At 41.3% G+C, this 23297-nt stretch overlaps 1 protein-coding gene across 2 annotated transcripts in view; it reads left to right on the top strand.

The window, feature by feature from the left end:
- The first annotated feature begins 2415 nt into the window (after positions 1-2415).
- The window catches only part of LOC102245017 (sulfotransferase 1C4), a 32209-nt gene continuing 11327 nt past the window's right edge, over positions 2416-23297 (top strand). For both annotated transcript variants that reach the window (XM_005886608.2, XM_014533646.1), the window contains exons 1-6: positions 2416-2623; positions 6768-6890; positions 11625-11722; positions 15686-15812; positions 19239-19333; positions 20972-21146. In XM_005886608.2, the coding sequence (XP_005886670.1) occupies positions 2446-2623; positions 6768-6890; positions 11625-11722; positions 15686-15812; positions 19239-19333; positions 20972-21146 (796 nt within the window). In that variant the 5' untranslated portion in view covers positions 2416-2445. The remainder of the gene's footprint in view (positions 2624-6767; positions 6891-11624; positions 11723-15685; positions 15813-19238; positions 19334-20971; positions 21147-23297) is intronic.

Genomic DNA, 23297 nt, shown 5'->3' with positions numbered 1-23297 from the left:
ACTGGACAAAAATCGTGCACCTATGGATGAGGACAGTGGGTGGGGAGTGAGGGCGGAGGGTTGGGCGGGAACTGGGAGGAGGGGAGTTATGGGGGGGAAAAAAAGAGGAACAAATGTAACCTGAACAATAAAGATTTAATTAAAAAAAAAACAATTAACATAACAACAATAACAATGAGGGAATTTGTGGTCAGCTCCTGGCACCAGGGTTGTGCCCTGAGGAGTCCAGAAAAAGGGAAGTTACATACCCTGACATTAACATGATAACAATAACAATGAGGGAATTTGTGGTCAGCTCCTGGCACCAGGGTTGTGCCCTGAGGAGTCCAGAAAAAGGGAAGTTACAAGTTACCCTGACATTCCACAAATATGTTATCTTAGATGCAAAAAGACAATAGGCTCAGTAAAAATCGAAGTTGATCTTTATCAGCGAAGATACTGGCCTAGGACCTGATAAAGGTTTTAATTTCAGACCATCCTTTGTGGTTACTTTAGGTCTCTTGAATTTACAAGGCCGCCACACAGGCCTTTCCTGAGTTAGTCACGTTAGCATGTCCCTTTACTTGTCCCTTATCATCCACAACTAACTATCCTGCAATGTAGTTAGCAAACTTTCCCCCTTCTGCCTCTGCTCGGGGATTCCTGGTGGCAGGTCTTCTTCGAAGATGAACCCCCAGGGGGAAGCAGTGGCAGTAACTGAGGCTGAAGTTGGGAAATACTGTTTCACAGGTGACCTTTATAATGGTTTGTTTGAAATCTGCGATTAATGCCAATGTCCAACATACCCAGAGGAAACATACTAGAACATTGGTGAACAGTATGGGCTCTAAAATCCCTTCATGGTGACAGAGAGAAGACGTCCCCCTGCTAAGGTTGAATCAGTCTTGAGGCTGAGAGAAATTCTGGCAGAGATAACACTTGAAGTCTGACTCTTCAATGTAGTACACAGAGTGACACAAGGACAATGCTGGATTCACTACAGGATGAGTGAAACTTACAGTGCTACCAGACAGCAACTAAGTGAGGTAAATATAAGGCTGCCATTCTTCCACACTACCAGAGTGAAAAAATATCAAAATTAAGGAAAGCTTTAGACAGTCATTCAGACAGGTGGTCATGTGGCTCTTTTGATGTCATTAAACTGTGTCCTTATCTATGTACTGGGAAACAGGCAGTTTCTACTCAAGTTAATCATATCTATGACACAGCAGTTCAGATCCTAGGCATACACCCAAGATAAATTAATGCATATGTCTACACACAAAAAGGAAGTGTTAAAGTCTCATAGAAACTTTATTCATAATCATCCAAAACTGGAATCAACCTATATGTCCATCAAAATAGTAGCAATTAAACAAATTATAATATATTCAGTTATATGGTGTATAGTAATAGAATAAATAAACTACTGACTCTTGGAACTCTATCAGTAATGTCAAAAACACTATGTTGAAAGAATAAAGCCAGACATGAAGGGGTACATAATGGTATGATGCCATTATATAAGGTTCATGATTAGGCAATACTTATTTATGGCAATAAAAGTCAAAACATTGCTTGCCTAGACATGGGTTAGTGGTGAGGAATTAACTGGAAAGAGGCAGGATGGAACTTTCTGAGGTGAAGGAAATGTTTCTATCTTGATCTGGTGGCAGTTGTATGGGTGTATGTATAAGTAAAAATTTATTAAGATGTAAACTTAAGATTTGTGCATTTTACTGTATGCTAATTATGCCTTGATTTAAGAAAAAACACACACCTCTATCTGGTAATACCCATTAAATATTACAGTCTAACCTTACACTTAAAGAAAATTTAAAAACCCACAGAGCCCTGAAAATTAAGTAACTCTCAAATTCAGACTTGGATGTTGGGATGGAATTCCAAGGTGAACTGTCCAAACTGGTGACATCAACATATGCTTCTAACAGGTGGCATGTTTACAGAAGCTCAGTTCTTCTCATTCTTGGGAAGGTATTCCTCCAAATGTCATGGATGACAAGCTCAGAACACAGAATCACTAACTTTGGATGAAGAAAGGAAGAGTGGTTCCTGGTGACTTGCCCCAGGTTTTCCTTCAGTGGCACCTCTCAATTTCCTATCTTTGTGGGCGCCCACAGGACCAGGAAGTGACCTCCCGGATCTGGGGACGCCCCTTGGCTGAGCTGCCTTCTCACTGTTCTTCCTTCTGGTAACATAAAGGCGGAGCCCTGCCAGACCCTGGCTATAAGGAAGGCATATTCTGGCACAATACTAGCATTTTTTGTTCAGTTCCACTCAGGATATACAGAGCCATGCAAATAAGGCCTCTTTTTTGCCTGAACAAACATACCTATCATAAGTGACTAGAGATCTGTTCCAAAGCACTGAGTATATAAAACCTGTGTGAGTCCTTTCATTTACTTGTCACGTTCCTCTGTTGGCGCCCAAGACAAGATAGAGAGAATGGCTAATGATAAGGTGGAGAAGAACAAGGAGTTAGAATGGGCCTTGATACCCCCAGGAGAAGTTTCCCAAGTAGATGGGATTGTTCTAGAGAAGAATATATGCAACAGTTGGGATAAAATCTGGAATTTTGAAGCCAAGCCTGATGACCTGCTCATTGCTTCCTATCCCAAAGCAGGTATGTAAATAGGCATGTAGGATGCAGTTAAGTTCAAGGGTGGAGTGAAGCAGTGTACTTGCCTATAAATCAGATAGAAAGGCAAAAGATCTGAAATTTTTCTACAAAACTATGAGTGTTTTTTTTTTTTTAAGATAGAGTATTTGATTTATTAAAAACTAGAGGCCCGGAGCACAAAATTCATCACGGAAGTGGTATGAGGGTGTGGCCAGCCTGGGTGAGGGGCTGATGGCTGTTTTCAGGCTGGCCATGGCCCCTAGCCACCCAAGCTCCCAGTGGAGGCTGGCTGGAAAGCAGGTATCTGGGATTTATTTTTCTTCTATAATTGAAACTTTGTTGCCTTCAGCGGAGGCTACAGCCAGCCAGCGCAGGCGGGAAGCTTGGCTTCCTCCTTCACCGGGGCAATCAAGCCTCCTGCTTGCTCCAGCTCTGTGGCTGCCGGCCACCATCTTGGTTGGGTTAATTTGCATATAGTTGCTCTGATTGGCTGGTGGTCATGGCTTGGGGCATAGTGAAGTTATGGTCAATTTCCATGTTTCTCTTTTATTAGATTAGATATTAATTTACAGGGATCGGGCCTAAACCAACAGTTGGACATCCCTCTCAGAATCCGGGACTGCTGGCTCCCAACTGCTCACCTGCCTGCCTGCCTGATCGCCCCTAAATGCCCCCCTGCCAACCTGATCACCCCTAACTTGCCCCCCTGCCGGCCTGATCGCCCCTAACCACCTCTGCTTTGGCTCGGCTTAAGCTGCAGTCTGGCCTTCCTCTGCAGGAGGCGACCTGGTGTATCAGGGGAAGGCGCCGCCCCCATTACCCCACTGCTTGTGCCACTGCCAGCCTGAGCCTTGGCCCTTGCAGCCGCTGCAGCTTTGTCCAGAAGGTCATCAGGAAGACGTCCACCCTAATTAGCACATTACCCTTTTATTAGTATAGCTATATAACTAGCTAAATTAGATTCTGCAGGTCAATACATGCATACTAATAATTTTTCCCATTCAATTATAACTTTTCATGAATCTTCTAAACACCAGAGACTAGCACCAGGCATAGTGATAGACAAAATGTTCATTATATTTGCCCTGATGACATTTACAATCCAATCTGGAGGACATTAAATCATTAAACAAATCAAAGACATAGGTCTTTGGTTACAATATGTGCTAAAGGCACATAAACATGGAAGCGATAATGAGAAAATATTGGCAGGTCCTAATTTAGATTAAGGAAAGTATCGTAAAGAAACTCTGAACTACTGTGATTATTACGCAGGTAGTTGATTAGTCTGATAGGGCAACTACAACCCAGTACTGGGTGGCTTAAACAACAGAACTTCAATGTCTCACAGTGCTGGAGATTGCAGGTTATCACGGTTGGTTCCTTCTGAGGGCTATGAGGAAAAAACTGTTCCAGGCTTCTTTCCTCAGTTTCATGTTCACACGGTATTCTCTCGATATGCATATCTATCCCCCAATTTTTCCATTTTGTAAGAACACCAGCCTTATTATATTAGGGCCTATCCTAATGACATCATTTTAACGATATTAATTCTATAAGACCCTAACTCCATATAAGGTCATGTAAGATTCTAGAATCCCATCTGCTGCCATCTAGTTCAGCATGATGTAATCTTAAGTCATGAACTTTACTCACAAATCAGCCCCTTTTCTGTCTATGTCAAAGGTTGGGTTCCCCAGGAGTCAGACTCTGAGTGAAAAATAAGTATGTGGGATGTTTACTAGGGAGTGCTCTTGGGATCATTTCCTTTAGAAGGAAGCAGGATTGAGCAGAGGGAGAAGTTGAGATTTAACTCAGTCTCAGCGAAGCCTTATCCATCCCCATTGGAAGCTCTGAAGCTTAGATGGTTCTTCAGAGCTGGTGCCATAGTAGTTGAGGTGAGAGGTCCAGGTGTCAGCCAGTCACTGAATGTAAGCTGCCTCAGGAAAGGGCCATGACCTTGGTCCTGAAGAGGGATGAATAGCTAGGGGCTGTCTGCCAGCAGCTGGGATAGTGAACCCTTCCATTCAGAAGGAAAATCTGGACAGCAAATCCTGCACTCTTTACAATCTTCCATATATTTCTGTAGGGCTTAACTTGAGGCAGAGCTTGCTTGGACTGGGTCATAACTTATTGACAGTCCATTCCCGTAAACATCCATATCTGGGAATTTGCCAGCTAGCAGGTAGAGTCCATGAAAGGGCAAAGATTAGATTGCAGTTGAAGTTAAGCAGTAGGAGCATGGACTAGTGCAGTGATGGCGAACCTTTTGAGCTCGGCGTGTCAGCATTTTGAAAAACCCTAACTTAACTCTGGTGCCATGTCACATATAGAAATTTTTTGATATTTGCAACCATAGTAAAACAAAGACTTATATTTTTGATATTTATTTTATATATTTAAATGCCATTTAACAAAGAAAAATCAACCAAAAAAAATGAGTTCGTGTGTCACCTCTGACACGCATGTCATAGGTTCACCATCACTGCACTAGTGGGATTTAGCTCTCCTGGAGCTAAAGGGAATAGTTAGTGGTGAGTGTGAGTCATGATGTGCACCCCCTATAAACAGGATTAATTGCAAGGCAAGTCTGGAGTATGAGGCAAGGAAGTCTGTCAGAAGCCCTTGGATGGTCTGGACCAACCACTCAGGGAGTCTGAGTTTCCTGAGATGCTCACAATGTCTACAACAGCAAAACCAAGTCTAGAAGCAGAGTCTGCAAAGGAGGAGGGCACTTCCTTTGAGGGGCTCAGCCACACCCTCAGAATCCAGGAAAGGCAGCAGATCCAGTAGACTGTATCTGGCAGACCCAAACATGGAGTTAGGACAATAAATTGACAAAGAGGCAACAAAACTGTCAAAGATGAAGCAAATTCTGATTCCAGGGGGGAAGCAGGAGAAATTGGTTTTAGTGCAGAGTAGAAACCAACCAGGAGCTGAGCAGATATAGCACCAGAGTAGAGTCTAGATGGGGACCATTGGACAGCACCCAGGGACCGCCATCAAGGTACTAGGGAAAGGGGAACCAGGACCTCAGGAAACCCACATGAGGGTGCCATGACAAGAATAGCACCTTTCTCCCCCTCAGGTTACCTGAGCAAGATGCTCTCACATGTACTGGCTCTGGCCCTCCAGGTATACTAACATCAACACAGTAAAAAAAATTAAGGCATTTAATATTTATTTAGTGCTGACTGTAAGCTGGGTTCTGCCTATTTTCTAATTCTCAAAACACATGAGAATAATTGGTGGCTCAATGAAATTTATATAATTTATCAAAACCACCCAAATCATGCATACCAGAGATAGGATTGGAGTCCATCGAATTCCACAGCCTCATGCACATCCAAACCACCATGCTTTCTCCCTGAGAAATAAGACCAGGTCACCCACATGTCCCAGAAGCCAATCAGGGGGAGATTTCCTGGGAGACTGAACACTGTAGAGGCCAAGGGGGCTCGGGTGTGAGAGGAACCGCCCTCCCTACCCCAAATCATGAAGGAGTTAGTAGATGAATCTGTAGAAAGAAAGAAATATTAACCCCAAATGTAACAAAGGTTATTTTTCCATTTAAAACCAATTCAACCTTCTTGTAGTTGTTTAATATTACATTGAGTCTTTCTTTTCCTTTTAAAGAGAAATTAATTCAATCTATATTCCTCCAGTTTGTGGATTATTTGTAATTCTTACTTTCCCCTTTTAAATTTCTTTCCTTTTCACATTGGAACAATTTCATGTTTCTAAAAAGAAAAAATAACCAGACAGGAAACAAAATTATTTATTAGCAGCAAGGGTTTAATTGTAAAAGTGAGTGGTTGTGAATTTCTGTGATTTTTCTCAAATGGAAATCTTTTAAAAATAAACCCCTATTATTACATATAATAATTATTTATATGATCGTTTTCTAAAAATACCAATGCATATTTAGATTTTTAAAAACACATCATTGAAAGACAAAAATGAATGTCACATTTCTTCCCTTTTTGGTGAGAAGATAATCTTAATAATTGGTTTCAATTCAACATAGTAAAGTAACATAAGTGCAGTATTGATAGACAAATTAATTCTTGCTGTAGACAAGATGTTTCTAAATTGTAAATTGCAGAAGATTAATAATCAGTTCCTTGGTTCTTCATTCTACTCTTAGGAACTACGTGGACACAGGAAATTGTAGATTTGATACAGAACAACGGAGATATTGAGAAGAGCAAACGGGCTCCCATTCATCTTCGACAACCTTTCTTGGAGTGGGTAAGAACAACAAACTCTGGTAAGTCTCCAATATAAAAAAAATCATAAACTTTACATAAAGATGGGAATTTGGGAGTAGAGACTCTGAAAGTCTACTACACTAAAAAAATGAAAAACTTCTTTTGGTCCCCAATTCTAAATACTGAATAAAAGTTATCTTTTCTTGTGCAAATCTAAATAAGTTCCTTTACTTAACTTATTTAGCCTTAATACTTAGTAGAGATACACTATCTCCCTATTAAATGACGTGTCAATGAGTTACAAGTGCCAAGGAATGTCCCCCAACAGAGCTCCTGCTTTTACATGTGGAACCCCAGTGCCAAGGCCAAGGTCAAGGAAGCCTGGCACCAAGGACACCAGTGTTCAAAGTAAGAATTCACAATGCACTTCTTTTTAAATAAAATTTATTACTCTATTTTTGAGATATAATTCACATACCATAAAATTCAGCCTTTTAAAGTTACACTTTTCAGTAGTTTTTAGTATATTCACATGATTGTGCAACCATCACCCCTATCTTATTCCGGAACAGTAAAACAAAACAAAACAAAACAAAAAACCCTGTATCCATTAGCAATCATTCTCTATTTCCTCTTTCCCCAGCCCCTGGCCACCACTACTCTACTTTTTGTCTGTATGTCTTTGCCTTTCTTGGATATTTCGTATAAATGGAATCACATAATACATAGCCTTTTGTGTCTAGACCAGGGGTGGGCAAACTTTTTGACTCGAGGGCTACAATGGGTTCTTAAACTGGACCGGAGGGCCGGAACAAAATCATGGATGGAGTGTTTGTGTGAACTAATATAAATTCAAAGTAAACATCATTGCATAAAAGGATACGGTTTTTTTTTTTTTTTAGTTTTATTCATTTCAAACGGGCCGGATCCGGCCCGCAGGCCGTAGTTTGCCCACGGATGGTCTAGACTCTTTTACTTAGCATAATGTTTTCAATGTCATCATGTACCATATATCAGTATTTATTCCTTTTTGTGGTTAAATAACACTCCATTGTATGGATATACCACATTTTGTTTATCCATTCATTAACTAATGGATATTTGAATTGATTCCACTATTTGGTTATTTTGAATAATGCTGCTATGAACATTCAGTTACAAGTTTTTTGGGTGGACATATGTTTTCAACTCTCTTGTGTATATACACCTAAGAGTTGATTTGCTGGTTCATACAGTAACTCTATGTTTAACTTTTTGAGGAACTGCCTAACTGTTCCCCAAGAGCAACTGTATATATGAGGGTTCCAACATTTATTATTGTCCAACTCTTTGACCATAACCATCCTAACATGAAATGTTATCTCTTCATGTTTTTATTTTTATTACCTTAATAAATAATGAAGGTCGTCCAGAAGGTCGTTACGGAAGGTTTTTCCACCAACATCTTGTCTAATTAGCATATTAGCTCTTTATTATATAGGATTTAAAATGTGTTTTTTTCAATCTTTATTGTTGAGATTATTACAGATGCCCCTCTTTTCTCCCCCCATAGCTCCTCTCCACTCAGTTACCATCCCACCCCAGGTCCTCGCCACCCTATTGTCTGTATCCATAGGTAGTGCATACATGCATATAAGTTCTTTGTCTATTCTCTTCCCACACCCCCCACACCCCCTTCCTTCTGAGAATCATCAGTCTGTTTCATTTCCATGCCCCTGAGTCTATTCCATTCACCAGTTTATTCTGTTCATCATATTTTTTATTCATTAGATTTTTAGATTCACTTGTTGATAGATATATATTTGTTGTCACTTTGTTGTTCATAATTTTTTATCTTTACCTTTTTCTTCTTCTTCCTCTTCTTAAATAATACCCTTCAGTATTTCATATAATACTGGTTTGGTGGTGATGAAGCTTTTTCTTGTCTGTGAAACTCTTTATCTGACCTTCAATTCTAAATGATAGCTTTGCTGGGTAGAGTAATCTTGGTTGTAGGTTCTTGCTATTCATCACTTTGAGTATTTCTTGCCACTCCCTTCTGGCCTGCATAGCTTCTGTTGAGAAATCGGGCTGACAGTCGTATGGGCACTCCCTTGTAGGTAACTAACTGTTTTTCTCTTGCTGCTTTTAAGATTCTCTCTTTGTCTTTTGCTCTTGGCATTTTAATTATGATGTGTCTTGGTGTGGTCCTCTTTGGATTCCTTTTGTTTGGGGTTCTCTGCGCTTCCTGGACTTGTAAGTCTATTTCTTTCACCAGGTAGGGGAAGTTTTCTGTCATTATTTCTTCAAATAGGTTTTCAATATCTTGCTCTCTCTCTTCTTCTGGCACCCCCATAATTCGGATGTTGGTATGCTTGAAGTTGTCCCAGGGGCTCCTTACACTATCCTCATATTTTTGGATTCTTTTTTCTTTTTGGTCTTCTGGTTGGGTGTTTTTTGCTTCCTCATATTTCAAATCATTGACTTGATTCTCAGGATCCTCTAGTCTACTGTTGAATACCTGTATATTATTTTTATTTCAGTCAGTGTATGCTTAATTTCTGAATGGTCCTTTTCCATTTTTTTGGCATTCTCACTAAGATCCTTGAAGGTCTCACTAAGTTCCTTGGAAGTTTCTAGAAGATTCTTGAGTAACCTTATAATTGTGGTTTTGAACTCTATATCCAGTAGTTTGCTTTCTTCCATTTCTTTAATTTGTGACACATTTCTTTGTCCACATTTTGGCTGCTTCCCTGTGTTTGTTTTTATGTATTGGGTAGCTGCTAAGTCTCCTTAAGTTGATAGAGTGGCCTTGTGTAGTAAGTGTCCTATAGGGCCCAATGGCTCAGCCTCCGCAGTCACCTGAGGTGGACACTCTTGGTGCACTCCTGTGTTGGCTGTGTACACAGTTTTTTTGTAGTTGCGCTTTGATTGCTGTTGGTGTCACTAGGAGGACTTGACCTCCAGGTCAATTGGCTGTGGGGACCAGCTGCTACTACAGTGGGAGAGCTGCTGCGCAGGAGACACCCTTCAGTAGGGCTTTGGTGCTCACTGAGTCTTCCCCTTGAATGTGTTGCTTATGGATGTGAAGAGTTGTAATCTGGTATGGTCTTACACTGACCACTGGGTACCCTGGTTCTTGGGTCTCCAGGGATGTGCAAAGTCAGCCACTGCCTGGGGCTATCCAGCAGGAGCTACAGAGAGATCTGCAGATTCCTCCTCTTTGTTTTGGGTTTGGAAGTGCCCAGGTGAGGCCTAGCTGTGAAGCAAGGCAGGCTGGTGCCAGCCTTGGGCCTTTATTGATAGGTTGGGACTCTCTGACCCAGCTACAGCTTGTTTGACAGGTTTTAGGCTGACCAAGGACAGACCATTCATATGCAAAAGCTGCTGTGCACAGCTTGGGTGGGGTTGTAAATTGGGTGGAGTGGGATCTCAGGGAATCACCAGAGTGGAGCAAACAGAAATGGCTGCCAGTCAACCCTCCACTGGTGAGGTCCTAGCACAGGAACAATGACCCCTGCAAGCACCTTCGTCTAGAAGAAAGCCGCCCCCAAGTTTCTTCCCTGATGCCAGACAGTCTAGTTTCTCCCCATATGTGTCTAGGTCCCCCAGAGTCTTGCCCAGCACTGGAGGTCAGAGCAAGCAGGAGCTTGTAAGTTCAGTTCTCGGCGCCGGCCTCATTTGTATCTGTATCAACAACCCCTAATGCTGAGCAATACTGCTGTAGTTAGCGAAGGTTAATGAGATGAGAAACAGATAGGGGGACTCTCTCTCTCTCTCTCTCTCTCTCTCTCTCTCTCTATATGGCGACCCCTGGGAAAGGGTCATTCAACCGCCAAAGCGGTCGCGACCCACAGGTTGAGAACCGCTGCTCTAAGGATATTTGACTTTCTATGATCTAAGGCCCTAGTACCTTTTAGAAATTTGGATGGATTGTTAACCTTTATTATCCTATATAATAAAACCCTAATATGCAGATCGACCGAATGGCAGAAGGACCAGTCGCTATGACACACACTGACCACCAGGGACCAGATACTCAATGTAGGAGCTGCCCCCTGGTGGTCAGTGCGCTCCCACAGCTAACCTCCTGCAGCCCCTCCCCCTGGCCAACCGGCCCTCATCGACCCCTGGTGCTAAACCATCATACAGACTTGCTTCTGGGTCGGGGTTGCATACATAGCAGAGCAGCTCCCTCGCTGCTATCTATTGAAAGTCAGCCCTGGACACAAGAGTTTGTCTCGCTCCCATCCTCTCTCTTCCTTGGGAGCCGCCCACCCACCACGGTGGCAGTGCAGTGGCAAGGGAATAAGGGGGGGAGGCAGGAAACCATGAGGTGCTCAGGACAGTGGTGTCAGCATCCAGCCTGGCAACCATAGCCACCTCTCCGGATCCCTCCAGGGCCTTTGGGCCTGGGCTGGGATGGGGAACCGGGGGTGGATGGTGGCAGATGCGGCCCCTTTCCCCTGGGGGTCAAGGGCTGGCTCCCTCCTCAGGGCCAGCGGCCAACCTCCCTTGGTCCCTCCTCCCCCCAACCCCCCCACTGCCATGCACAAATTCATGCACCGGGCCTCTAGTAGTAAATAAGACACCAAGTGAAGGCCAATGTATCAAAGATTTTAACATACAAAATGAAACACAATGTACTAAGTACTAAAAGAAAACAGGAAAGAATGCTCTTACCATCTAAGAGTGACGAAGGGCTAAACATGACATTAAACCCAAAAGTCATATTTGAAAAAAATGACACAATCAATTGCATAAGAAATAACAACTTTTTAAAAAGTAAATAATAAGCCAGTATAATTTTTCAGGAATTGACCAGGCTAATGCAATGCCTTCCCCGAGGACACTGAAAACTCATCTTCCTGTGCAACTACTACCTCCATCCTTCTGGGAGAAAAACTGTAAGGTAAGTTTGAAGCAGAAAATAGTCAGAGATGAATATTCCTCATAAGAATATTGTGTTAGAACAATGGTCTAGTCATCCCCATGTTGTGTCTACCAGGAGCACCAAGGAATCAATCATAAGACCTGCAATTATCTTCCATGTTCTTTATTTCTCATTGATAAGGATGGGCTTAGTTTACACCTACATGGAGAAGAGGGAGAGGACCAACATCTATTAGCTTTGGTTCTGAGCATCCTCAGCCCCTCAATAATGCCATAAAGGGGAGTAAAGATGAGCACACTACAGCTCAGAGATGTCACACAACTTGTCCAAAGATAAACACCTGGAAGATAGAAGTGATGGGCTGCAAATCCAGGTCTTCCTGACTTGACAACTCATGATCTTTTCACTACCCTATGTTGCCTACTCTGTGCCTCCTACAACCACAACGTTCTTCTTAAGCTTATACTCTGTTGGCCTGCTCCTAGCCTTGAGGAAATGAGTATTTATTTAAGTTATCAGAAGATTTCATTGGTGGAATCTTAAAAACCAAGGGCTCCACTATCTTCTCACTTTATTTCACTTGTAGCTAAATTGCCTCTTTCAAGCCTCTAAGGGTGCCTACAAGTTCTAAACTTCTGAGACCTGATATAAAACCAAATGATTTTATCAAATTTTTATAAACATAAAAATTATTTTATATATTGAAGTCTATAGGGGTACAAATTGATTTTCATATACATCTTTTTATTTTTCAATTACAGTTTACATACAATATTATATTAGTTCCAGGTGTGTAACATAGTAATTAGACATTTATGTAACTTACAAAGTCATCACTCAAATAAGTCTAGTACCCATCTAACACCACATAATTGTTACAATATTATTGATTATAATCCCTATGCTGTACTTTATATCCCCATGACTGTTGTTTTTTGTTGTTGTTGTTGTTGTTGTTTTAAAGCAGGCTAAGGACATTATCTATTTTAGGTTTCTCAGAGATTTGGCTAGCAGCTGACAGAGCGGACAGCAGTGGGACAAGGGGAGGAATGAATAGAATTTCCATATATTTTGAAAGTAGGGTTGAAAGAAGTTGCTGTCAGACAGGCTATGCAGTGGTCAGCAAACTCATTAGTCAACAGAGCCAAATATCAACAGTACAACGATTGAAATTTCTTTTGAGAGCCAAATTTTTTAAACTTAAACTATATAGGTAGGTACATTGTTATTAACTTAATTAGGGTACTCCTAAGGCTTAGGAAGAGCCACACTCAGGGGCCAAAGAGCCACATGTGGCTCGCAAGCCGCAGTTTGCCGACCACAGGGCTATGGGGTTGAGAGTCTGAAAGGAGTCTGGGATGAGTTGAAGGATTTGGGCTGAGGCGCTGAATGGATCGGGGTGAACTGAAGTGGGAATAGCACAGAAAAGCAGGGCTTCTGTCCTGGTTGCTCAGGGAAGACCTGGGCCTCAGCCATGCCTGGGGATGAGAAGATTGACTTATGGGAAATACACTGTAATCAAGGTCAGTATAATTTTTGTGGTGAAGGATATTAGAGAAAGACTTTTGAGATGTTTATTTTGCGTTCTTCCCACTGCTCATCCTGTTATCTGGATCCCACACCCACTTCTGCTGATGGGGGAAGCCCTGTGCCCCTTCACCTCCATTCCCAGAGCTGCAGCCCACCCCCATCTTGCCTGTCTTCTCTATAACAGTGGACAATGCACTTTCCAGGAAAAAAAAGCCCATGACTGTTTTTATAACTGGCAATTTGTCATATATCATGAGTTGGTCCCTAAAATCTCATTACAACTCTTTCAGAGCCCCAAGAAACCATTTGCTGACTTGTAGTCTAAAGAACTGCTTACCTACAGAGAATCTGCAGATGCGCTCTTGGCACTTAGCCAAAGGAGTCCTTGGCCTTCCCTCTCCATGGAATAGTTCTGTGCCTTTTAACAGTCTTGTCAAGAGCCACAGCTTATACCATCCCTGGGTGTATCCAGAGCCTAATCACTCTACCCTGCATATCTTTCTGTGTAGATCTGGGTCTGGGGGGAAAAATGACTAAAGACCAATGTCAATATATTGGTAGTATAGACAGAACCAGAGCTGAGTTGGGGGTAACAGTAAAACACCATAAGAACTGGGTAAGGTGTTCTGAGGACAGAAAGATGAGAGTACTTAACTCCTTGACAAGGCGGGTTGGCAAGGGTTACAGAGGAGAGGATCATGAGAAGTAAATAGGAAATTGCCAAGTGATGAGAGATGGGAGAGCATTCCAATTTACCAGATGGGTAGGAGCCATGACTCTTGTACTTAAAAAGTACATTTAAGGCCAGAAATGAAGCCTGAAAGGTTGGAGTCATAAGTGAAGGACCTTGTTGCCATGCTAAATGTTTGGACCATATAGGCTACTTGGGTCACATAGAAGAATTTGAACAAGAAAATGAGTGATTCCATTTACATTTTAGAAAGATCCCATGGGGACATGGCAATGTGGAGGGGCAAAAAGAACTGGGTGCCCTAGCCAGTTTGGCTCTATGGATAGAGCATTGAACTGTGGACCAAAGGGTCCTAAGTTGAGTTCCGGTCAAGGGCATGTACCTAGTCGTAGGTTCCCACCCAGCCCTGGCCTTGGTTGGGGTGCATGCAGGAGGCAACCAATCAATGTGTTTCTCTCAAATTGATATTTCTCTCTGTCTCACACTCTTTCACTCTCTCTAAAAATCAATGGAAAAATATCCTCTGGTGAGAAGGAAGGAAGGAAGGAAGGAAGGAAGGAAGGAAGGAAGGAAGGAAGGAAGGAAGGAAGGAAGGGAGGGTTAGGGTTAGAAAAGGAATTAGGAAGACTTGAATTAGGATGAAGAGATTAAAGGGAGTCAAATACATGGTGACAGAGACTAGACTTTGGGTGATGAGCACACAATGAAGTATACAGATGATGTATTATAGAACTGTATACCTGAAATTTATATAATGTTATTAATCAATGTTACCCCAATAAATTTAATTTTAAAAGTAAATTTCAAAAATTAAATATGGGCAGTAAGGAGATGAATTCCAAATGTAAAGAAAAGACAGAATCTACATACTTGGTCAAGGATTGGCTTGGAAGAGTTTAAAAAAGAAGCATCTAGTATGATTTTGTGATTTTAATTGTTTGGTAGTGGTACCGTTAATGAAAAAAAGTGAGTGAAGGAGGAAGAGTAAGTTTATCTGAGTATGAATTTAATTTTGAGCCCATTAAATCTGAAATGCCTGAAAGGTATTCAGGTATAGATATAAAAGCATGTAGCTTAGGAGAGTGGTATGTGTTGGAACAAATCTGTCATAAATATATGAAATTTAGAGCAACAGAAGAAGGTGCAAAAAAAGTGAATAAAATAAGAATAAATGTAGGCTTCAAACAGAGCTCTAAAAAAACCCCAACATTTAAATTAAAGGTTTTTAAGTTTTAGTGATCACAGACCCTACTGAGAATCTGAAATAAGTCATGTCTTCACTTCTATCAAAGCACACACCTATACAACATTTTGCTTGCTACTTAAAGGAGAGGCACAGTCCTCTTGATGTCCATCAGTGTAAGACCTCCTGGTTTAAGAGAGGAATGGCAGAATAGTACACACTAAAAACAATGGCCACAAAGATCAGAGAACTGAAAAGTAGTGTACTGCGGAAGGAGTGAGCAAAAGGAAGTTAGAGAGCTGGCTGAGAGACAGATCACACAGGGCCTTATACTTAATACTAAGAGCAATGAACAGATATTGAAATTTTACACAAGGGAGCCACTTGATCAGATTTTCATATTTACAAGTTTATACTGGCTGATGGGATGATGAGTGGAAGAGAACAAAAATGTATTTGTGGCCTTTAGAACTTGGTCTGTGAACACAGATAGGTACTATGCACGTTAAATGCTCAATTTCTAAATCTTTTTTTTTAATTTACATTTTGTTTCTTCCATTTCTTCTGACCACTTTAGATAATTTATGTGGCAAGGAATGTCAAAGACAACATGGTGTCCTACTACTATTTTCAAAAGATGAACAAAGGACTCCCAGACCCTGGAAGCTGGGATGAGTACTTTGAAACATTCCTGTCAGGCAAAGGTAAGCCAAATGGAAGGAACCAGTCTTACCCATGTCTGCAGAGGATAAAGTTTCCTCATAAAATTCTTCTTTCTATAAAATTCTCTCCATAAAATTCACTCACAGAAGAAACTCTGATTACAGGGGGTGGAAGACAAGAGGCAACATTCCTGAGAGATGTGGCATAGCTCTGGCTACTTGTCATTGTATGTGTATCTGTGTCCAATGACAATATGTCCACTGAATAAAGCCAAAACTGTACTGTAGGGAAAGCAGCTATAATAAAAATTGGTTCCAACTCTAAACCTATACTAAATGGTTTACATGAATTTGCTTGTTTAATCTTTACAGTAATAATATCCATAATTCACAGGTGGTGAAATTGAGACTGAGTTTACAGAACTGATTATTACCCTGTTAGCAAGAGTAGGGACTAGAATTTGAACATAGGCAGGACTAATTAAGCTCAAATCCTGTGTATTTGGCAACCATGTTAAAGTCTTCCCAATTACCTACATGTTCAACTGGAGAGAAAGGTTTTGTGCATGATCAAGTTTTCTAACCATGACCATCATGAGTTTATAACATGGTGGCCCATGGTGCTTCAAAATAACAAACTACATGTGCAGAAATGTATGGCCTTGCAATCATGCTTCCAGTGTCAAAACTAAGTTACCACAAGATTCTTGACGTTTTTCTAAATCTCAAATACTACTAGACCTTTCAATACATCAGTCCTTCTCCTGAAGAACATTAAAAAGTGATTAAATTGCCCTAGCTGGTTTGGCTCAGTGGATAGAGCAGTCAGCGTGCTGACTGAAGGGTCCCAGGTTCGATTCTACTCAAGGGCACATGCCCAGGTTGCAGTCTCAATGCTCTGTAGGGGGTGTGCAGGAGGCAACCAATCAATGATTCTGTCTCATCATTGATGTTTCTATCTCTCTCTCCCTCACCCTTCCTCTCTGAAATCAATAAAAAATATATATTTTTTAAAAAGTGATTAAATTATTGAAGCTGGGTAATGGTTCATGGACAGTCATTATACTATCGCCTCTACTCTTGCGTATATCTGAATACTTCATAGGAACAAGATTTTTCAAACATTAAAAAATGTAATTTAAGCAAACCTTTTCAAGTTTATACCTTTTGGGAGGTATAATATAAATATAAGAGCAGATTGTTTTGTACTTTGCAGTTGAATTGGCAGCTTTGCATGATTAAAACCTAAGCACTACATTACTTGGTTATTTAAGCTCAAAATTTATGTCTGAAATCCTTTTGCTAATTATTTATATTGATCTATGAAGAAATAATTGCCCTCTACAGTTCTCCTATAGTTGAGTCCTATACCTCTAAAATAATTATGAATAAATTTGATAAAATATTCTTTTCCATGCCCGGCCAGTGTGGTTCACAGGTTGAGTGTGACCTATGAATTGGGAGGTCACGATTCAGATTCTGGGTCAGGGCACATGCCTGGATTGTGGGGGCATGTAGGAAGCAGCCAATAATTATCCTCTCTCATCATTGACGTTACTACCTTTCTCCCTCTCCCTTTCTCTTTGAAATCAATAACAATATTTTTAAAGTATTCTTTTCCCCTGGTCTACAGTAAAGTGTGAAAATATGCCTTTAATTGCCATTTGATTTCTATAATCCTAAATGACAAAAGCTATTATTGCTAATTTGCTCCTTATAAGATACATTTTGAGAATGATCCATTTATACCCTGAGGTATTTTTACTGATTTAATGTCTTCAGCAAATTTCACAGTGGATGTTCTAACAGTGATGTCAGATGCTTTTGACAAAGAATGAGCCACAAAGAAGTGACCTAGTTGAAGAATTTGAGAGCATGGGACTGGGGTGATGTATAGATGGATCTTTCTAAATTAGAGCTGAGTGTAGTTCCAACTCCTTGTCCTATGTGAGGTTAAGTTGTACACCATGCTGAAATCTTGGAAATCAAAACCTTGGAGGGTTCTCCTCTACAGAAAGTGGGGGAGGGAGGGAGGGAGGGAGGGAGAGAGAGAGAGAGAGAGAGACCTGATGAAGCAGATTTGGGGTTATCCCAATCATCTCCTAGTTTCAAATGTCATCCGTCTGCTGATGACCCACAGATTTGCACTTCTATTCTTGGCCTCCACCCTGTGTTGGGTACATAGACCCAGCTGCCTCACTGACTTCTCCATTTGGATGACTATGAGGCATCTCAGACTTCACATGTCCAAATCCAAACTTTTGTCTTTCCTTCTGGAGGCTTCCACATCTTAGTTAATTGTGACTGTGCTTTAAGTTTCTTATGCCTACAATCTTGAACTTATCTTGAGCCTCTTTCTTTCTTACTCACCCCACCCAATCCAACAGCAAATCTGTTAACCCTACCTTCAAACTATATGTAGAATCTTATCTGTCCTGAGCACTTCTCCAACTACTTTGGTCCAATCTACCATCACACCTTCCCTGGAAAAATGAGAAGCCCCTGTCCCATCTCTCAGCTTCTGACCTTGCCAAGCTACAATCTATTTTACACACAGAAACCAAGGAGATTCTATTAAAAGGGAAGTCAGACCACCTCATTCTTCTGCTCAAAGCCCACCAACGCCATTCCATTTCACTGAGTGAAAGCCTAAGCCTGAACTGTGACCCATAAGGCCCATAGGGTTGAGCCTCCTTTCCGCTCACATTTTTTCTCCTGTTCCTTTGCCCCTCTCTTAGTCTGTCCTAGTCCCATTGGCTGCCTTGCTATACCTCAAACACAAGGCAGTTTCTGCTCCAGCACTTTACCTTGCTGTTCCGCTGCCCAGGAATGCACTTTCCTTCTTCAGGTTTTTATGCAATCTTGCCTTCTCAAAGAATCCTTCTCTGGCAAGACTATGAATATTTAAACCTTCTACATAAATGCAACATTTCCCCTCTCCTTCTCTGATTTCTTTTTTCTCCTAAACATGCATTATGATCTCATATACTACATATTTCACATTTATCTCATTTGTCTCCCCTACAAGATGCACTTCCAGAATAGGGCTTTCCACCTGTCTTGTCCACTGCTCTATCCCCAATACCTAGGATGGTGCTGAGCACATAGTAGGCTCTGCAGAATAAATTAATACATCCTAATATTATCTTATGACATAGGTACTATTATTGATTCTCTTTCAGAGATGAGAATTAAAATAACTGAGGCTAAGAGAGGTTAAGTAACTGGCCCAGGGTCATACAGCTATGTCAGGACTGAGATTCAAACCCAGTAGGCTCTAGAGCCTGAGTGTAATCTTGCCAGCTTCCAAAAGGAAGAAAAGTAATGCAGAATATGGATATAGGATGTATAAAAAGTAAGTTCTTCTGCTCTTGTGTTGACCAAGCACACCTTCCATTTGTATTCTGAGGAAACAACTCATATTCTCTTCTGTCTTTTCCTACTCTCACTTATGTGTTTTCCTTCCAGTGGTATGGGGTTCCTGGTTTGATCACGTGAAAGGCTGGTGGAAGAAGAAAGAGAGTCACCCCATTCTCTATCTCTTCTATGAAGACATGATGAAAGTAAGAAATATACTTGAATTTTGACTTCACAGAATTTTTTTTCTGAGTTACAGATCCATGACAGCAATGAAGGAAAGTAACATATAAAAGTTTATCTATGCAAAATATTTTGCATGCCACCTTCAACTTCTTCAACCACCTTGCCATGTGACATACAAAATGCCAAACATGGTACCAGTATAGTAGCTACCTTACTCCACAGCCTGTTTCTTCCTGCTAGCCTCCCTGTACTCTAGGGCCAATTCCCACCTCATTCAGAAGCATGGAAGAGGTCTTCTGTTTGAGCCACAAGTTTTTTCCCTCTTTAGCTCTCCAGGTTCCTCCTTCCAGGATCTCTACCTCCCCCCATCATTTGTTCTGACTTTCAAGGAAAAGAATTAGGACTCTTAACAGGAAAAAAGTACTGAGGAAGACTAGAGTTGTTTTAATTTGTTCACTTTTTTAAAAAGTATATTAAAGTTTTGTCACTCTAGCCTGTTTGGCTCAGTGGATAGAGCATCGGACTGCAGTCCAAAGGGTCCTCGGTTTGATTCTGGTCAAGGGCACATATCTCAGTTGCAGGCTCCTCCCTGGCCCAGGCCCTGGTCAGGGTGTATGCAGGATGCAACCAATTGATGTGTTTCTCTCACATTGATATTTATCTCTGTCTTTCCCTCTCTCTAAAAATCAATGGAAAAATATTCTCAGGTGAGGATTAAAAATAATAATAATAAATATTTAAAATAAGTTTTGTCATTTTAAATAAGATCCCCATTAGCAACATGTGTAATCTCTGGTTCAAAGTCTGTCATAAATTTATATGTAAAATAAATGCCTGGCAAATGTAGCCCTGACTGGTCCATGGTTCTCCAAGCCTTTGTTTATGACATGGATTTCCTTCATTAACCATGGCCTCTCTTTTCTTCTTCTACTCTGGGTAGAAATAATGTATTGCTTCTTTCCTTCCAAATGTTTGGCTGGGGCCATACTTTCTCTCTGCAGCTTTCCTAAGTATCAGCATCGCCCTCTGCTTCCCTCAGCATAGCCCTCTGTCTATTTGAAAGAGCCACAGCGAATGGGGGCCAGACCCCTCTTCTTCACTTTTGGATGAGGCAGGAACCCATTGCAGAGTGTAAGGGGCTCTCAAGAGGTCCATCATTAAACAGGTATACCCAACATGTCCAGAGTCAGGAATAAGCAATGATCCAGAGTCATCAGACATCAAAGCCAGAGAAACGTGGGCTCTGTATGTGTGTTTCTCCAATCACAAGGAGGAGACATATCTTGTTTATTTTGAATGACTGTTACCTGTCCTCTCAAATAGCTTCTTATCTGCTACCTGTAAAAGTGAAGTAAAATAATAACCTTCCCAAATAAAACAATTTTCAGCCTATTCCCTTAGCATCAGCTATAGCACAGTATGAAACACAATTGGTTTTAATACAATTGCACTTTATATGTACAAGCTTATTGATTTTACATTCATAAATTTAAATGTGGAATTACTTTTGTTAGAATTACTTTTAAACATAAACTAATAGAACTTTAAATGGCTTAACCATTATTCCAATGCTTAATTCTTTAAGATTTGTTCCTTGTTACATTTTTTTCCTTAGATATAAAAAACATCTACTACATTTCTTCTACTCTCCCACATAGGACCCAAAACGTGAAATTAGAAAAGTTATGGAATTCCTGGGGAAGAACCTAAAAGAAGAGGTTTTAGACAAAATTGTCTATAACACTTCATTTGATGTAATGAAAAGGAACCCCATGACCAACTACATAAATGATGTTAAAATGAATCATCGTCTTTCTCCATTCATGAGAAAAGGTGATGTATACATGCACATTGTATTTCCTCTGATAATAAGAAAAACATTATCAATTTATAAAATGGTTTCCTAACATTCAAGCTCAGTGAATCACTATGTACAGTGTTTTCTGAAGTGAGTTCTTCAAAGCCTTATTAAGGGACCTAGACCATGTAGCATGTTTCACAGAGAAATGTGGGAAACTACAAACTTAAATATACACTGCCCCCTTTAAAGCACATGAACATATTACATTTTCTGAGAAGAAATTTGTTTAATTTTGTTAACTCAGAGCTTCAAAAATGTATTTGACCCAAAACTATTTCTCAAGTAAAGTCTTTAATCTCTGAGAAGCTAGTATTTCTCTCAAACTAGTATTCTGGCTTCTTGAGATGTCAAATTAGGTCACCTATTTGATATATTTTTGTTTCCCAATGTAGACATTTATCACACTGTGCACTTTCTTCTTAGAAGTGTTTTTTTTGCAGCATCCTGTAGTTTTTGGTATGTTGTGTTTCCACTTTCATTTGTTTAAAGATATTTTTTATGTCCTTTTGATTTTTTCTTTGACCCATCAGTTGTGCAGAAGTATGCTTTAAATTTCAAATATTTGTGAAATACCCATAAATTATTGTTTTCTAGTTTCATACAATTGTGGTTGGAAAAAATACTTGATATGATTTCTATCTTCTTTTTTTTTAAATTTTTGACAATAAGCTACCTTCATCCTAATACTACTACTCGTGTAAACCAGATGGAACTGGGACCTCCCTGCCCTTCAGAAATTGAGGGGAACATGGTGCCAGCACCTATTTATTTTAGGGACTATGAGAGTTCAGATCCCACTTCGAGATTTCTGAGAATTCCTCGAGGTTAGTTTCCTTAGGATGCCCTGCTTTTCTGCCCTAGGCTAATATGGACAGCAGATGCATAAGATCTCTTCACTAGTTTCCACTGGAATTCTATGCCTGCCAAGCACTTTGTGACTTTAATATTTTCACCAAGGATTCGTGGGGTTGCAGGATGATAGACAGCACAGCCAGCTTTCTATCATCCCAGCGGCTGTACCTCCACCCTCTGCCTCTCCAGTGCATTCAACACATACCTCCCTTTACTCTGGGCTGGGCAGTCCTTCACACTTAGGTCCCCGCTTCCAAGCAGCCTAATCATGGCATTTTCCCAGCAAAGCTGGGTCACATTCCTGGGTTAACGGAGCTCTGTCTGGCTGTCATCCCACTGATCAGAAAGGTTGTTGTGGTGCTGAGAGTCTCCTGTTTTCTCTCTCTTCATGTGGTCCATTTGGGAAATGTGAGCTTCAAAGCCAAGCTGAGGAGTTTCTACTTAAAGGGTGTGAGGAATGACATCATCCGAGCTCTGCTTTGAGAAGATTAATCTGGCAGGGAGGTATAAAAGCAGTTGGAACCAGGATCAGCATTAAGCATATCAGTTACAGGTCTAATGCAGTAATATTCTTCGGGTTTTCTTCTTCGCTCAAGACTGGTTGTGAAGCAGCAAAAGGAGTAAAACTGGTGTCCAGAAGTGAACCTGGTGAATACCATGCCAGGTCCATCTGAGTGTAGCTGAGAAGGCAGGTCAGGGAGAAGTTGGGGGATCAGGGGTGGGCGAGATCAGAGAGAGCCCCAGAGGCAGGTTTGGCTAGTGGGGGCCCAGGGCAGCGGTCCTCATGGGATATAAATAGCCGGCTCCCTCTATCTTCTTAAATGTAGTAAGACTTGTTTTGTGACCTAACATATGATCTATACTGTAGAGTGTTCTGTTTGGCTGCTTCTGGATGGAATTATATATATACTAGAGGCCCGGTGCACAAATTTGTGCACACTCGGGGGGCGGGGGGAGGGGGGTCCCCCAGCCCGGCCTGTGCCCTCTCGCAGTCTGGGACCCCTCGGGAGATAACGACCTGCTGGCTTAGGCCTGCTCCCGGGTGGCAGAGGGCAGGCCCAATCCCTAAGTGCAGCCCCTGGTCAGGCTCAGAGCAGGGCCGATTGGGGAGTTGGGGCGCCGCCCCGTCATGCACAGAGCAGGGCGGATCAGGAGGTTGCGATGCCACCCTCAGTCACGCTCAGGGTAGGGCCGATTGGGGGGTTGGGGCACCACCCCCTGTCACACTCAAGGCAGGGTCGATGGGGAGGTTGCAGCACCACCCCCTGTCA

This window comes from Myotis brandtii, unplaced genomic scaffold, assembly GCF_000412655.1.
Source record: "Myotis brandtii unplaced genomic scaffold, ASM41265v1 scaffold995, whole genome shotgun sequence".
Classification (NCBI taxonomy): Eukaryota; Metazoa; Chordata; class Mammalia; order Chiroptera; family Vespertilionidae; genus Myotis; species Myotis brandtii.
This window is presented reverse-complemented; position numbering and strand designations above follow the sequence as displayed.